Source organism: Narcine bancroftii, chromosome 5, assembly GCF_036971445.1.
Source record: "Narcine bancroftii isolate sNarBan1 chromosome 5, sNarBan1.hap1, whole genome shotgun sequence".
In the NCBI taxonomy this organism is placed as follows: domain Eukaryota; kingdom Metazoa; phylum Chordata; class Chondrichthyes; order Torpediniformes; family Narcinidae; genus Narcine; species Narcine bancroftii.
The window spans coordinates 221,278,707-221,296,658 of NC_091473.1; the positions used below are offsets into that span (position 1 = coordinate 221,278,707).

General features: G+C 42.4%; 1 protein-coding gene across 1 annotated transcript; it reads left to right on the forward strand.

Moving 5' to 3' along the window:
- Window positions 1–238: 238 nt before the first annotated feature.
- On the forward strand, window positions 239–8,038 carry LOC138764913 (probable G-protein coupled receptor 139). Its single transcript, XM_069941347.1, has 2 exons — window positions 239–1,038; window positions 6,894–8,038. Exons 1-2 carry the CDS (start codon window positions 873–875, stop codon window positions 7,790–7,792), a joined length of 1,065 nt encoding a protein of 354 aa, XP_069797448.1. The 5' UTR covers window positions 239–872; the 3' UTR covers window positions 7,793–8,038.
- Window positions 8,039–17,952: the final 9,914 nt, after the last annotated feature.

Sequence of the window (17,952 nt, forward strand, 5' to 3'; positions counted from 1 at the left end):
GCATACATCGAAATACTGGGACAGAAACACATATCTTCATTATACGAAAACATGTTCTGCAGATACTAGAATGTAGAAATAATAAATGTTGCCCTTTTTAACGATATGTCCGGCTTTATTCGTGCACAGCATGAATTTAACTCAGATCACGGACAGCTGCAAGATCTCCAGCGGTCACATCACAATGCTTTCCACTGGCATACTGCCAGCCACAAATGGTCCCAGTATAGCATCATGTTGCAGATCAGATACCTTGACGGTTTACTCTCAAGCGGGTACCTTGATGGTTTATTCTCATAGCAACATGTTGAATTGAACATGTCAGAAACTAAATTCGTACAGAGTCAAAATTGACCGTCGTGTATCACAAACATTTATATCGTTCCAGAAATAACTACTTTATAATCGTTATTATTGTACATCATTGATTAAATATTGCAATTTATTCAACAGTCCTTCTGCAGTTTGACATTGGGATGCGAAAACATTGCTATTTGTCTTCTGTCTTGCACCTTATTAAGGTTTTGAAAAGACGATCTACAACATTGACAGCCTCATTTCCCTCCCTATGTCTACTGGTTCTCTCGCATCAACGGCGAAATCATGGATCACCGAAAAGATGACCATTTCTTACACACGTGCAGACTGATAACTGTTCTACTTTTTGTGATACAAACGTTGAGCGGAAAGGAGTTGAATCAACATGTTTGTTTTGGCGCACATAATTAACGACAGCCTCAGTGGATCTGAATATGTCACAAGAGATTCGCTTCCTCTATTAATGTGGTATTTATTTTGCAGTTGCAGTTAGTTGAAAGTGAGGGTATCAGCTCCCGCTTTGCCAGTCTCTAGAAGGATTTACATCTGCACAAATGTTCACTGATAGGGATATAGGAACCGTGGATCAGAATGATATTTTCTGGGCGTTCGAAGTGTTTTTGAGACGGGATGAACGCCCATTGCATTGGCGAATATATTATCTGGTCCGAGGAATTCAAGTTATCTACTATCCCATCTTGGCTATGACTGCTCTTCCTGGTAAGCTTTTCTGCGCACGATATTGATCCGAAACGATTCTCATTTTATTCTTTCCAACTTTTGTTGATTCTGCTTTCTTGAATCCCTGTGTATTAACTTGCCAAATTACAGCTAACAGCAATATTGTTTCAAATTTACGATCACATACTAGCACTTTGTGTTCCTGGTACGTTGATACATCCATTTAGTAATCCATCCTTCCAAAAGTAGAACATTTATTGTTGCGCCACAAACAACATTCAAGACAGAATGAACTGCTTGGCAACCTCGTATTTCCATTTGTCCCAATAATTTCACGTAGGCAATTAAATTGTCTTCAACAATAAAAATATATTCGTCCCTACCCGAGAGGGCCTGATACTGGACGACATTTTGGGAAACGTAGCAGGGAAAGTACCTGAAATGTCCATCAGAGATCACTTCGTGACCAGTTACGGTAACCCCTTCAGTGTTGAAATTACTGGAAAAGACAGGATTGGCCCACAGTTGAAAGTTCTAAACTAGTTATCAGGGCATCTGACAAGTGGAAGGCTTTCAAAGGAAGATAGGGGGTGTTTGGTAGATGGAAATGGTCAGCGTGATCATGAAATAATTTAGTATGCAATAAATGTCTGCAAATATCTTCAGGAAATCATGGAAAGCAAAGGGAACCCATTCAAAAACGAACAATGGCTATTATTTCAGTTTAGTTGTCATAGGATTCATTTGGCTCCGGGAGACAAATTATTGAAGCAATTAAGAATGGTCTCACTAAACTAAAGCTTGATACTGTAACTATAGATTGTTCCAGCTGAGGAGCGGCACTCTTTATCGCGCTTCGAGATAAGAATATACAGCTTATTTTCCCCTTCCGTGGCGGACCGTGCAATTTTCACGTGGTGTTCATTCTTATTCTCACAATTATATGCAAAACAAAGAGGAATAATAACAATTAGTGCTGGAAATCTGAAAAACAGGCCGAATGCACTGCAGCAAAAAAAAAACAGATCATGGGACAACAGTGGAAAGAGATGCTAAGTTAATGATTAAAGTCCTTTGTCATTTATGACGTTGAAGCATGCGATGCGTCGCAGTCAGCACTGCGTGTACAAGCGTGTATGCTTGCGTGCCGTGACCATGCATTAGGCTTTTGTAATGCAGCATCTTTTGCATTGGTATCTTGTCCCATTCAATGGAACGGTGCAGAGCCATTTCATTGAACGAAATGGTCACCCAAGAAAGGTCTTGCACATCTGGAACAAATATGTTCACAGCAAAGGGTGTGATAGAATATGATCTTATTTGAAATATTGAGGAATTCATATTGAAGAATTTGCTGAAACTATGGACAATGCTGTGGACATTTGACAAGTTAGTGCTAATTGAAATGACGTCATTAAAGCTAGAAGGAGGAGCCGCTCTAGTTGTGAAAAAGCTCTATGCAAGGGTTTTGACCGAGTGCACAGAAAGACAAAAGAGAGAGAGAGAGAGAGAGACAGAGAGAAAAAATAGAGAGAGATATAGAGCTGTACATTGTAAGCTAAGAAACTTGTTAGAACTGAAACAGAAGCTCCAGAGTGGTGGATAGCTGGAAGTACTATTTGTCTGATATTTCCCTTTGAATAAATGAAACAGAAATGCACTCTGTAATAGCCTGAAAGAAAGATGGACATCCCTGATGGGGCAAGTTTCATCAGCAAGGCACTGATGTGCCTAATGGTGGTACCTCAGTTGTGGAAATCCTGGAACAGCAAATCACTCTCTGCAAACGCAACAAGAACCTTCTGGGTGGTAAACATTTACTTTTCAAGCACCAAAGCCTATGGAACTTGATACATGTTAAATTCTGTGCACAGTATAAGAATGGCCTGCAACCAGAGAACTTGGAAGAATGACATTTACATTTACACACACATCACATACACATGCGCATTGAATTAGAAGGGAGTTAAATTGGGTTTAGTTAAGTTAATAGAGTTAAGTGAAAGCTTGATTCTGTTTTCATGTTTAAAGATAATTAAAAACAATATTTGGTTAGGTAACTATTTGTCTTGGTGATTGTATATTACCGCTGGGTTTTGGGGTCCTTTTAGGCTCGTAACAAGGGACACTTGCATTCATTGCAATGTTCCACGAAAACGGTTCAACGCAATTTAGTTTAATTTACATGTTAAACGCTGAATCTATGATTTTTGTACTTACCTAAATTATCCCGGTGTAATTGTCTCCATATATCATAGAAACAGAAAATATCAGCATAGAAATGGGCCCCCAATTTCTTCTAGTCTGTGCCGAACTATTATTTTGCCTGGTCCAACTGACCATATCCTTCCCATCAACATATCTCTGCAAAAGCGACACATTCACTGCTTCAGCTGGTTGCTGGTTCCCTGCTCCACCACTCACTTCTATGGTATATATCATCCTCTACTCCTCTATCTGCCCTGGTGCTTTGGTTCCCAACCTCCCTACAAATGTTGTTTGAATACTCAGGATCTGGTACCACAAGGATGTATTCCCACAAGGATCTTTGTCCCACTCCAGATTCGATGCAAAATGGCTTTCAGGTACAGACCACTCATTTCTTGAAAGAGAGCTCAATAATTCAAAATCCTCCCTCCTGCACCATCTCATTAACCATATATTATGCTGCATTATCCTCCTATTTCTTACCTAATCGGTACGTTGCACAGGTAACAATACTGGGATCATAATCCTGGAGGTCCTGGCCTTCAACTGCACAGGTAACTCTTTGAACTCACTTAGTAGGAGCTCATCACTCTTCCTATCCACACCGTTGGACCCTACATGTTCCACGAATTCTGGCTTTCACCCTAACTCTTTAGAAGATCTCCGGGACTCTGTCACTAAGGGGAAATATCATCCGGTTTCGTGATCTCTTCCACATCATCTCATCTCATCATTGTTCCCCTCATGAGTGAACTCCTGGTCACTGCATATGGCCTTATCCACAGGGTTACACTCTGTTCCAGAGGCCTTACCTTCGGTGTTTGTACCTGGTATGTGGTCATTTTCAAGCGTATGTCCACTGTCTGTTCCCTTATCCTTTCCCTTCTGTCTCCTGGGTGTGACTCCTTCCTGTAATTTATGTTTAGCACCTCATCAGCCTCCCGAACGTTCCGTAGTTCATCCTACCCAAGCTCTAATACCTTAATATAATTTTTTAACGAGCTGCAATTGGAAGCATGTCTTACCTATGACGTGGTCAGGGTAAATGCATTTTTGACCGGCTGAGCACCCGTAGTGTGGGCGCCCTAATCCAACACATGAGTAGCGTCATTATTGGGAGACAAGTATCAAAGGACAAGGAAGTAAATTTTCGATGCAATCTAAAAGAGGTTAATCAGATTGCGAAGAAGTGGATTGGAGCTACTAACCATGTCAAAACACGAACAGAAATGAATTTCAACCTACCGGAGAAGATCTTTATTGAGTTTACTTGTCAACAACCCCACAAAAAATGCCACTGTGAGAGATGGGAAAATTGATCTAAAATTATGAACATGGAAGAAACTAAAGTCCATCAGTAAATGGCTGTAACCAGTTCAAACAGGATAAGCTTGGGGCTTAGGATGCAGGAAAGCAGAGTCAGCACGATTAACATAAGAATCTTCTAGTCTTTGTGACAAGACCATAAGACTAAGATAAGGAATGGTAAGGTACAATAGAATGTAGGAAGTTGAGGTAGTCTGGATCAGATAAGGGTCTCCTAGCCCTGGACAGAAGTACCAAGTCATACATTTCTAATTAGCTAACCTTACACAGATTTATACATATTAAATTAGCCAACCCTAGACAGGATGAGCCAACTCTGCATATCAAGAGACTGTAGCCCCGAGAATCAGGAAGGTGTGAATAAGGACAATAACATGAAGGGACACCGACAGGATACCCCCCCCCCCCCCCTGGTCCTCCAAGTATACTGAAATTGCACGTAGGCAGGCAGGATTGCCTAATGCCAAACCTCTCCAGCAGGAGGCAGAAGAATGTAAGGGGGAGGGTATTCCTATACTGAAATCAACTGTATAAAAGTTGGGTGAGCCCCAGTGTATGTGTGTATTCCCAGGGTAAGGGGAAGCACCCAACTTTGCATTGTTGTAGTAATAAATGTTCTTTGTTCTCAATTTTTGTCTCGAGCAATTTCTTTAAAGGTACTTTAATTTCTAACACCACCGTGCTCAATCTGTTCCCAACAATAAATTTGCCAGATTCCTCCCAACATACATCGCCAGATTTTAAATGTCTTTCTCTCTGCACCGGTTAATTATATGGAATAAAGCTCAGCATTTGGATGAACCCTTCTCCATTGACAATGGTGTGAAGCAAGGCTGCGTTCTTGCACCAACCCTCTTTTCAATCTTCTTCAGCATGATGCTGAACCAAGCCATGAAAGACCTCAACAATGAAGACGCTGTTTACATCCGGTACCGCATGGATGGCAATCTCTTCAATCTGAGGCGCATGCAAGCTCACACCAAGACGCAAGAGCAACTTGTCCATGAACTACTCTTTGAAGACGATGCCGCTTTAGTTGCCCATTCTGAGCCAGCTCTTAAGTGCTTGACGTCCTGTTTTGCGGAAACTGCCAAAATGTTTGGCCTGGAAGTCAGCCTGAAGAAAATGGAGGTCCTCCATCAGCCAGCTCCCCACCATGACTACCAGCCACCCCACATCTCCATTGGGCACACAAAACTCAAAACGGTCAACCAGTTTACCTACCTCGGCTGCACCATTTCATCAGATGGAAGGATCGACAACGAGATAGACAACAGACTCGCCAAGGCAAATAGCGCCTTTGGAAGACTACACAAAAGAGTCTGGAAAAACAACCAACTGAAAAACCTCACAAAGATAAGCGTATACAGAGCCGTTGTCATACCCACACTCCTGTTCGGCTCCGAATCATGGGTCCTCTACCGGCATCACCTATGGCTCCTAGAACGCTTCCACCAGCGTTGTCTCCACTCCATCCTCAACATTCATTGGAGCGACTTCATCCCTAACATCGAAGTACTCGAGATGGCAGAGGCCGACAGCATGGAATCCACGCTGCTGAAGATCCAGCTGAGCTGGGTAGGTCACGCCTCCAGAATGGAGGACCATCACCTTCCCAAGATCGTTATATGGCGAGCTCTCCACTGGCCACCGTGACAAAGGTGCACCAAAGAAGAGGTACAAGGACTGCCTAAAGAAATCTCTAGGTGCCTGCCACATTGACCACCGCCAGTGGGCTGATATTGCCTCAAATCGTGCATCTTGGCGCCTCACAGTTTGGCGGGCAGCAACCTCCTTTGAAGAAGACTGCAGAGCCCACCTCACTGACAAAAGACAAAGGAGGAAAAACCCAACACCCAACCCCAACCAACCAATTTTCCCCTGCAACCGCTGCAACCGTGTCTGCCTGTCCCGCATTGGACTTGTCAGCCACAAAAGAGCGTGCAGCTGACGTGGACATTTACCCCCTCCATAAATCTTCATCCGCGAAGCCAAGCCAAAGAGAATGGAACGTGTTCTAAAATTACAGTAAAATGGACACGGAAGCACCCTTGTAGTGCCGGCAGTTATGGTAATCGAGCTGGTATCAATCACATGGATTTATTTTGGAAGTACCCCACAGTGCATAGTCCTGGCTATGAGTAAGATGCGTATGTAACCCGGCAGAGATGCATGGCAAGAAATTGCTTTTACACAGGATGCTCGTTTCTGGTCACCAACTCTCCCCACAGTTACAATCCATAAACATGGCTCGACCTTCCTTTAGTTTTCGGGGGATTTGTAAAGTAACCAGTCGTTTACTGTTTATTTCTGAACTCTATTCAGCGTCAGAAATATAATTTATTTTCCTTTTTTTACAGTAATATCAGTGACTATTAAGATCCTGTCCCGAGGGAACTGCGGTCTGTCCAAAAATGTCACGCTTTACCTCCTTGCAATGGCGGCGGCGGATCTACTGATCGTTATCTTCGATCTGATAATGAGGCAGATACCAATTGCCTACAGGTACTACTTCCGTTTCCTCAAGTCCATCCCTTTGTGTAATATTCACGCCGTCCTTGTTTATACAGTGACAGATTGGTCTGTCTGGAACACCGTCGCATTCACCTTTGATCGGTTTGTAGCCATTTGTTACCAGAAGATGAAAAGGAATTATTGCACCGAGAAAACGGCGACGTTTGTACTTGGAACGGTGAGCGTGCTAAGTTTTTCGAAGAACATTTTCTGGTATTTTATGTTCACAGGTGAATATTTCACTGATAATACCCCTTGGTTTTGTTTGACAAGAGAAGGTGTTCGGACATCAGAGAACTGGGCAACAGCCACATTCGTTCATCATATCTTCACACCGGCAATCCCCTTTGTCCTCATTTTGCTGCTCAATGGGTTAACTGTAAGACATATTCTGGTGACTAGCAGGGTGCGCAGAAGACTTCGAGGTGCCAGCAGTCGGGAGAGTTTTCGAGACCCAGAGATGGAGAGCCGCAGGAAATCCGTCACTTTGCTGTATGCTATCTCGGCGAATTTCATCCTGTTATGGTCGCTGTTCACAGGGTATTTCATATGGGTCCAGTTGTATTATGTTCGCATTGTGTTTGTCAGTCCAGCTATTTTTGTGCAAGACCTAGGTTTCATGCTGCAGCTGTTGAGCTGCTGTACAAACACGGCCCTTTACACCATTACCCAGAAAAAGCTCAGGGAACAACTGAAGGAACTAGTGAAATCTTCCATCTCTCGAGTTGTGAAATGTGCTCAATGACGCGAGGAGCCATGAAATCTTTATCGTCAGGCGCAATTTAAATAATTAATTTGACAACGAGGTGTGATCAAATAAAATATCAGCCCTCAGAGGGAAAGAGCGATTGACGTAATCCCAAAGGAAACCTCGGAGTAAAGTCCCTCGAACTAATGATCAAAATTAAACAGACTTCAAATGACACAAACTAGTTCATCTACGACGATGACCATGGGACCTGCAATTAAAATAATGCTTCGTACCTCACAAGGAATTCAATCTGTTCTTGCATTCCCGATACGTTAACCAAACCGAACCTCATGCAGTTACTGAAAATAGTATAGAGCTCAGAAATACCGTGGCTGTGCCGACGTAGAAAGGTAGCTAAATTGGTGGAGCTCATAATACATTTCTTAGGTTACAAAGTTATGCATTGGTTCTTACCTAAACAAATACGACGTTAATACAGTCGAGGAATCTAATTGAACACGTCCAAAGCCAGTCCCAGGCAGAAGTTGTAAACAATATTTTATCATTAGTTCAAATATCCTAAGGCATGTACCCAATATAAAGCAGCAGGTTACCAATTCAACGAATCATAATTACGATACACTTTTAAGTGGAACGTCAAATCAGACCTACAAAATATCTTAAAATAAAAATAACATTAAAATCTTCACAATGAAATTAGACGTTAGAATGAGCGATTAACGTGTAAAAGTACAACTATTTAAATTCATAAAACAATTCCAATCTTTATGGAATACCGACGGGGCATGGAAAATGCAAACCAGCGGAGCAGATCAAGAATTAGCATCAAAATAACTCAGTAACTCCTGCGATTTAGAAATTCAATATAACGTTCCGCTGTAGAGCCACAGAGTAGCTCTTGATAACTCTCTCACACATAAACACACACACACACACACACAAACACACACATGTTAGAAATTAAAGTACCTTTAAAGAAATTGCTCGAGACAAAAATTGAGAACAAAGAACATTTATTACTACAACAATGCAAAGTTGGGTGCTTCCCCTTACCCTGGGAATACACACACATACTGGGGCTCACCCAACTTTTATACAGTCAATTTCAGTATCAGAATGCCCTCCCCCTTACATTCTTCTGCCCCCCTGGATGGGTTTGGCATAGGTAATCCTTCCTGCCTACGTGCAGTTTCAGTACACTTGGAGGACCAGGGGGTATCCTGTGGGTGCCCCATCATGTCATTGTCCTTATTCACACCTTCCTGATTCTCTGGGCTACAGTCTCTTGATATGCAGAGTTGACTCATTCTATCTAGGGTTGGCTAATTTCATATGTATAAATCTGTGTATGGTTAGCTAATTAGAAATGTATGACTTGGTACTTCTGTCCAGGGCTAGGAGACCCTTATCTGATCCAGACTACCTCAACTTCCTACATTCTATTGTACCTTACCATTCCTTATCTTAGTCCTATGGTCTTGTCACAAAGACTAGAAGATTCTTATGTTAATCGTGCTGACTCTGCTTTCCTGCATCCTAAGCCCCAAGCTTATCCTATTTGAACTGGTTACAGCCATTTTACTGATGAACTTTAGTTTCTTCCATGTTCATAATTTTAGGTCAATTTTCCCATCTCTCACAATCCTCACTTTTCTTTTAGATCAGTAATACTGATCTTTCACCATGATCAGTGTTACTGATCTTTGGTTACTAGTGTCAGTGTGACTGATCCCCCCACCCCCCCTCCTCACTTTTCTTTTAGATCAGTAATACTGATCTTTCAAGTGTAAGGTGTAGTTTTACCCAGCTGGTCAATAACCGAATTGTAATGTCTGTGTAAAGTCTTTAGGTAGGGGAGCACCATGAAGGTCAGAGTAGCGAGTCCAGCTGCTTATTAGGGTTGCGAGTATCAGGCTCCAGCTCTCAGTAAAGAGTCTAGTCCATCCCACACGTTGAAACATTGAAGCAGTGTCTTTGAACCACCCGACTTTTGTAAGCGTTGTCCTGACGAAGTCTGTGAGAGACGCTGCCTTCAGCAGCGAACGAGTAGCAGTCTGTGAGAAGCGCTGCCTTCAGCAGCGAACGAGTAGCAGTAGTCAGGCGGTTCCGTTTAATTGTGGCTAGTATCTGATGTCCTCTTCAGCCCCGAACTCTAGGGCCACCGATCTCCGAAGGCTGTTTGGAGCCTGATATTAAAGTGTCAAGCAGCTCACGTTGTTGGAAACTGGTGCTCCCCTTCACGGGGTGATGAAAAGTGACCAAGCTGGGGGGGGATTGTTTCTTGTGATTTAACTGTGTGTTGTAGCTTGTCTGCTAACATTAGCATATGTATCATTGAACTTGTGAGTTGCAGCCTGTCTGTGTACATTAGCATATGTGTCAACTCTCTCTCTCTCTGCTACATGTACAATCCTGACTACCATTCTGTCTGTCTTTGTCCCACCATGTCCTTTGTGCTATCGCCTCAAAACTCTTGTCTCTAATACCTGTGTAGGCTAAGATACAAATTAGATGTACTCCACTAAAGCTGTTCAGTTCCCCTGGTCCGTATTGGAATCCCTTGTATCCCACTATGACTATACATTAAATCTATGCCCTGTCTACATTCTAAAGGAGCCCAATTGTAACCTCTGCTGCCCCTATTCCAGGGGGGACTTAAACATTAACGAACAATATTCCAAAAAATGAGTAAACAACAATGAAAGTAAGACCCATTGTAAGCAGCAAAAAATACAACAAAAACTGAATAAACCACAATAAATGTAAAGCTCATTGAAAACAGCAATAAAATACAACAATAACTGAATAAACGAAAAAAACGAGTAACATTATGGCACTTTGTCACGGCGCAGTGTAAGTTTCAGGTCTGATGGATGAGGAACTGCACGACGGGTTGAGGTTTGAATCTGTGTGTCGTGATGTTGTGGTTCAGAAGCTGGTTTAATTCTTTGAATGTGGGTCCAGCCCTTCTCTCTTGTTCTTACTGCGGTGTCTGTAATTAAAAGTACACAGAAGGGACCATCCCAGGCAGGTTTTAGTTGATCCTCTTGCCATGCTTTTACATATAACCAATCACTAGATTTTAATAAAATGAATAACAATCTGACTTTCCTTTGTGTTAGTGTAAAAATTGTAAAATGAAACACAAACCATATTTGCATGGGTTTTGAATATGTTAGACCTTATTAAAATGCAGTTGGAGCTGCTTGTCTGTATGGGGCACAACCCTCCAATTTGTTAGAGTGAGTACATAACAGACATTGCAGCACAAGAGCCCCTGCAAGAGAACTTGAAACATATTCAACCTTTAGTTCTGCCTTAAGTAAAATGCCTTGTGCCACAGCTCACAGGAGCTGGCCTTATTTAAAACAGTCTGTAAAACAGGCACCAAAAAAAGTTAAAAGATGTTCTTATGAAGATTGCACACACAATAATTTAAGTACAGGCTAGTTTCTATTATATTCCACTTAAAAGTTCTGCTGCATGAATCCTGGAGCTTGTGGAGTCATTATTGAATCAAGAAATATTGGTGCCATGCCAATCTCATTCTAACATGCCAATTTCTCCAGTCCTTAAGTCAAGATGTACTGAATAGCATCTGGTACAAGATCTGTGAGTTCTTAATGATATTATTCTTATGCACCCAATTGTTCTGAACTATGCCACCAATTTAAATCATATTCCACCTATTGCAGTACTCACACACCACCATAGACCAGGTCGCAGGTTTATTTCTCCATTAAGCTGAATCCAGTTGCGCAGGGTTTACCTCCGTGATTATTTACAATGTAACTTCCGCACTACCGGATTTAAATATAAACCTGATGAATGGGGGAAAGTTATCATGAATTAAATAACAGCGGCAATACAGAGAAATTGTGCTGAGGCATTAATTTCACTCCAGAGGAAAATGCACCAGAGAAATGATTAAACTTATAGGAATCCCCATAGGAATCCCCAGAGGTATCTTTATTCTCCAGAGGTGGGTGATCTTTAAACTCACGGACCTTGACTGCTGAATGTGTAGAAGAAATGTATTAAATGTGTTGATAGGGCTCCATACCTCTAACTGCAAGACAAGAGCCTGAAGCCTCAATTTCAAGTGCCACAGTGCACTTAAAGGGACATGCACACTCCTGCTTCAACTGGCTGAACCAGCCACTTTACACATCAGATCCTTTCTTTATCTTACATACACTTAAAATAAGACGTGTAGAACTCACCCTATTTGCGCAAACATTTCTCCCTGCAAATGTTATAACATCACAACTCTCAGGTACTCCCTGTGCAAAATCACATTTGAATACAATTTATTTCATAAACTGGAATTAACTGGTAGTTAAATTCGCTCATTCTACAGTATTGATAAACGATCCTTTATGACATTTAATTTTTAGCATGAATTTTAATCAATAATGGTCAGTGACTGAAGTGGGAAGTCGTGATTTATGAAATTATCTCTGGTCTCTACTCTCCCACTCCCTGCACTTCTCCCAACATTCAGGAGCTGGCACACAGTCCCTGCCTTTTTCCATGTTACTCATCTACTATTACTTTAACTGCTTGCATCAAAATGTTAGCCTTTGCTTTCTGCTTATCCTCAGATGTCTGGACAAATGCTTTTTGTGCGATCTGTAGAAGCTGGGTTATTCCCTGCTCATGCCAATTTTCTGTCTTTTGTAATTTTCTCCTAATGTCTGGGGCTGAGTTGGTAACAAAACCTGTTAGTACCAATTGTTCCCCTGCTGGGGATTCTATGTCGAGACCCCCATATTGTATATATATTTGGTCCCAAAAATTGGTCTAACTGTTCGGCACATCCCTGGGGATCTTCTATCAAGGAGGTCAGTTCTTTCTTAAAGTTACACACTTCAGTACTGGTCAGGGGCACATTTACGAAACCGAGACCCTCTCCCATGGGAACTTCCCGCAGTGGTCTCATCCAATTGGTTTCTTAGCTTATTAGGTCTGGGTTCCTGCTCCCTGGGAAATGAATCAAAGGGTTCTGCCCTTTCTTCCTGAAGAGTCTCACGCTGTTCTGAATTAAAGTTACCTCTCTCTCCTGTCAACAGAGGTGGTAATCGAGTGCTTTGTGAGCAAGTTATCATACCACTCCTGCTCTCTTCTCTCTTCTCTAGTGGTGGGGGAGGTGGGGAAGGTGTAGAAGGGTAGGTCATAGGAGGGGAAGGAAAGATAGGAGCCGGCATAGGAGGAACATAAGGTGGAGGGAGGGAATGTAACACATCCCAACCCTGTGATTCAGGGACAAAAGGTTCCTCCTCTCTCTTATCCCTGAATTCTTTCTCATTCAAAACCAGCTGTTCAATGGATCCCTTGAGCCAGCAGGCTGCATATTCCCTGCTCTCAACATTGTCTTTCTGGTTTTGATAGAGCCATAGGTTCAAAGCTTTACACATCCATTCATCCTCGGATCCGAATTTTGGCCAGTACACGGAGCTCCCTTTAACCGGGTATTTAACCCATTCAATACAACAATACCTGACCATTGTCAGTTTGTCTTTACCACGGGTCTTTCCTGTGCCCCACTCAGATAACATCAACCCAAGTGGGCTGTACGTAGCTATCTGGTGGTCACGTCCTGTGTCAGGACTCTCTTCTTTACTGCCCGTTATTCCCATGCTTAGAAACAAGTAAAATACCTGACCGTCGTCAGTTTCTCTTTACCACGGGTCTTTCCTGTGCCCCACTCAGATAACATCAACCCAAGCGGGCTGTATGTAGCTATCTGGTGGTCACGTCCTGTGTCAGGACTCTCATCTCTACTGCCCGCTATTCCCATGCTTAGGAACAAGTAAAATACTCTTACCGAGTTCTGGCAGTACTGCTCTAGCGCGCGTCCTTCCGCCGTTTGTTCTCAATGCCTCTTCTCGGATATCACTCGCTTCTTCCACTGACCAGCCACCCGTCGCCCGTGAGTCCAGCTGAATCAGCCGGGGTGCACCTACTCTCGTCGTCGGGGTACTCTGTCAGTGGAGGGAGTGTGATCCCGGACGAGCCCCCATTTGTTAGAAATTAAAGTACCTTTAAAGAAATTGCTCGAGACAAAAATTGAGAACAAAGAACATTTATTACTACAACAATGCAAAGTTGGGTGCTTCCCCTTACCCTGGGAATACACACACATACTGGGGCTCACCCAACTTTTATACAGTCAATTTCAGTATCAGAATGCCCTCCCCCTTACATTCTTCTGCCCCCCTGGATGGGTTTGGCATAGGTAATCCTTCCTGCCTACGTGCAGTTTCAGTACACTTGGAGGACCAGGGGGTATCCTGTGGGTGCCCCATCATGTCATTGTCCTTATTTACACCTTCCTGATTCTCTGGGCTACAGTCTCTTGATATGCAGAGTTGACTCATTCTATCTAGGGTTGGCTAATTTCATATGTATAAATCTGTGTATGGTTAGCTAATTAGAAATGTATGACTTGGTACTTCTGTCCAGGGCTAGGAGACCCTTATCTGATCCAGACTACCTCAACTTCCTACATTCTATTGTACCTTACCATTCCTTATCTTAGTCCTATGGTCTTGTCACAAAGACTAGAAGATTCTTATGTTAATCGTGCTGACTCTGCTTTCCTGCATCCTAAGCCCCAAGCTTATCCTATTTGAACTGGTTACAGCCATTTTACTGATGAACTTTAGTTTCTTCCATGTTCATAATTTTAGGTCAATTTTCCCATCTCTCACACACACACACACACACACACAAACACACACACAGACACACACACACACACACACGCACACACACACACACACAAATACACACACACGGACACACACACACACACACGCGCACACACACACAGACACTCACACACACAGACACACACACACACACACACAAGGCTGACCGGCCACATCCATGTCTATGTCTCTTGCTTCACAATGGAGTCTGCCAGTCGCTCGCATTGTCCACTGTTCACTCATGTCAACCGCTGCCTCATGTTCTGCCACTCGTGCATCGGGCCTGCTAGTCACACACAACGTTAGCAACAGAGGACGTTGGCTAAACTGTAGGTAGAACTAGGTGCTAGTTTAGTGTAGTCGTGCTCAGCAACATGATGGGAAAACAGCAGAAGATAGAAATTAGCTAAAAGCTGACACACAAAATATGTCAGAACAATGAAGGTCGCAGCAGCATCTGAGAGAACAATAGAGCATTTGTTGATATGCACCTGCACCGATTAGCACCCTGAGACTTCGCAGATGTGAGAAACTAGCTTTAGTATTAATAAGCTGTGGTCTTAGGTTTGGTAAAATATTATACAGCAAGCGTACTAACTTAGAGATACTTTGTATATGAGAGGAACTAATTATTGGATGTTAAAAGATGAGGTCGTTTATGATTGATGTTACATTATTCAGAATGCTACCGATCAGGAAAAAAATGAATGTATTGGAGCTGTTCGGGGGGACTTTTGTCACTGATTCCTGAATGACATTTCAGTAGTAGCGGTGAATGAAATTAACCCAATCTGCAGATTAAAGAATTATCCAACCAAGACTGTAGTTGAATTCAGTCATTTCGTGTGAGCACCCTGCGGAATCGGGATCCATCCAACCATCTCTCACAAACCTCAATACCTTTGGGTATTTCACTCAGAGGCTCACGAGTGACCTATAACCGCACCTGGTGCAACTCATGTTCCATTCCACTGGCCAAGTCAGCTGTTCGCATTCTCATCCAAGGACAGGCCGAACCAGTCGATGGCACTTAACTTCAAGCAATGTCAGGAAGCTCAAAACAGCGTCCCTGCTCTAAGATTTCGGAAAACGTGTCTCTCTCAGTGAATGAGAAGATCCTGAGAGAATGTCATTTGTTGGACATGGACTCCGAGTGCGGTAAACGTGCTATTGAACATATAAAGTCAGTATATTCATAGGCAATAGCTCAATCCGACTGCAGTGCATGTTTGTGTGACTATCAGATATCTACGACTATATTTTTGTATCTGTGAGGTGGATCTCGGGGTTCAAGTCGTCTGAAATGGCAGCAATTCATCTTTGTATATTTCCATCTATGAGTCTTTCCCTCCTTCTCCCTCCCTCTCTTCCTCTTACCATCATGCTCTCTCCTCCTCAATCTCTCTTCCCTATTCCAACACAAAGAGTAAACATGCTCCTTCCACATCTAGGCAAACCTAAATTTGACCGCTGTTGAATATTCGATAGTATGTTTAATCACAAATATGCAATAGATGCAGCCTTTATGATTCACTCTTGGACACCAGAGCATGTAAATTTTAAAACAGCGGGAATGAGGCAGAGATCGAGAATGGAGTCATCATTTCTAAATTGAAGGAAATCGGAAGAAGATTCCCAAAATGACGAAATTGGAATGACATTCCCAGACTGCGGCAAAGGGAATGAGACTAAAAGTGTGAAAGAACCCATCAAAGCGTTATGCTTGGAGGAATATGAAAACTTCTGGTGAAAGTGGCTGGATATAGGAATGGATATTTCTGTTTCGTCTTATGTCAGTGGTAAAAAGGATAAAATATGATCGTAAGCGAGTGAGAGAATTCGAACTAGGATGGAACATTCAACCAGAAGAACACGGTTGAGAGGATGAGAGCAAAGGAATAGGAATGAGCTTTCAAATGACTGGAGGAATGTGAAATTCTAAGACTTCGGGTACGGAAACCCGTTTCAAGAAATAAGCGAATTGATGGAGATTCTCAGCATCAGGGAACAGAATCTGGGAATGGAAGTGCGAATCTTTGAACGAGAAAATGACAGTAAGCCATGATTGAAGGAAATGAAATAACGTTTATAATTGGAAAATAGGCTTGATCTCCACAGTCATAGAAAATATGAATAGAGGTGTGCGTGGTGAGATTTTGACGAAGAAAGGGAATTTATTTATTTATTTATTTAGCTGTGTTGGTTAACTGTGAGACTCAACTCACTTAATCTAACAGCTACTGGGATTATATATCGTCCCTTGGAAGGATTTTATCCATTTCTCACTATTTCTCTGCCTCCACTCTATCTGTTCCCTGGATAATGACTTCCAATCCGTGACATCTGAAATAACCCCTTTCTCTGATAAACTCGGATCGCTCCTTCCTGGGGATGATAAAGCCCACGTTTGTATCTCCTCTTATTTTCCTAATTCAGTCTTTGACTACCTACCCCAGGAAGAAAAAGGACCGAGTATCTCTGGTCCTCACTTTCTTCTTCTCCATCATCCACATCCGACATATTATTTGACACTTCAGTCAAATTCGATGTGATACCACTAACAACCATATCGTCCCCTCTCAATTCTTCTTCATTTTCGCCGGGATCTTTCTGTCCTAAACCCTCTGGTTCACTCTTCCATTCTCACTCACATTTCCATCCCATCAGCCACAGCTCGCTCTAATTGTAAAAAGTTCAAAACTTGTCGCTGCATCTCCTCGCTCATCAGGAACACAAACGGTCGTCCTAAGAGAGATAAAACTTTACATGGACATTGTCCAGCCTCATCCACTACATGAGATGAACTCGCTGTGGAATCTTCTACATTGGTCAGACCAAAAGCAGATTAGCTGGCTGCTTTACTGAACACAATATCTGTGTTTGTAGTTCTTAACCTAAGCTTGCTGTAGACAATCATTTGAACTACCCCAACTCTTCCTACAATGACGCATTGGTTCCTGTCCTCGTCGTTTGTTGAGTGACGCTAAATGTTAATTTCTGGAACAATACATCATATTCTTCATGGACAGTTTAAACTTAATAGCATTAAACATCGATTTTCCTTATGTTAGATACCGCAAACACTTTCCAACATTTCTTTCCCCACTCCTGTACTTTTTTACCCCTCTCTATATTTTCTCCTTCCTAGTCGTGTCTCCCTCTGCCTACCTCTTCATCTTTAAAACCCTCTGCCCCATACACATCAACTATGAGCCCCAGAAATTTTATTCCTCCCTTAGATAATTAATTTTACCCCTTCCCTCTGGTCATGATAAAGGATTTAGACCCCAAAGGCTGAGTGACTATTTGTACCCATGGATGCTATCTGACCTGTTGAGCTTCTCTGGCACTTCTTAACTTGCTCAATGTTCCAGCATCTGCAGCTTGTGTTTTATTTTCACTTCACAGAAAGCCTTAGTTGTGCGAATGGGCAGAGCTACAACGCTTTAAATTACTTAAACGAGAATACGATCATGCAGC

Bases quoted from the DNA above. Each gene is read 5' to 3' on its own strand.
- LOC138764913 (XM_069941347.1), top strand. From the start codon at position 873: ATGTTCACTGATAGGGATATAGGAACCGTGGATCAGAATGATATTTTC. The intron at 1,039-6,893 runs GTAAGCTTTTCT...CTTTTTTTACAG, and splicing joins GGCTATGACTGCTCTTCCTG to TAATATCAGTGACTATTAAG.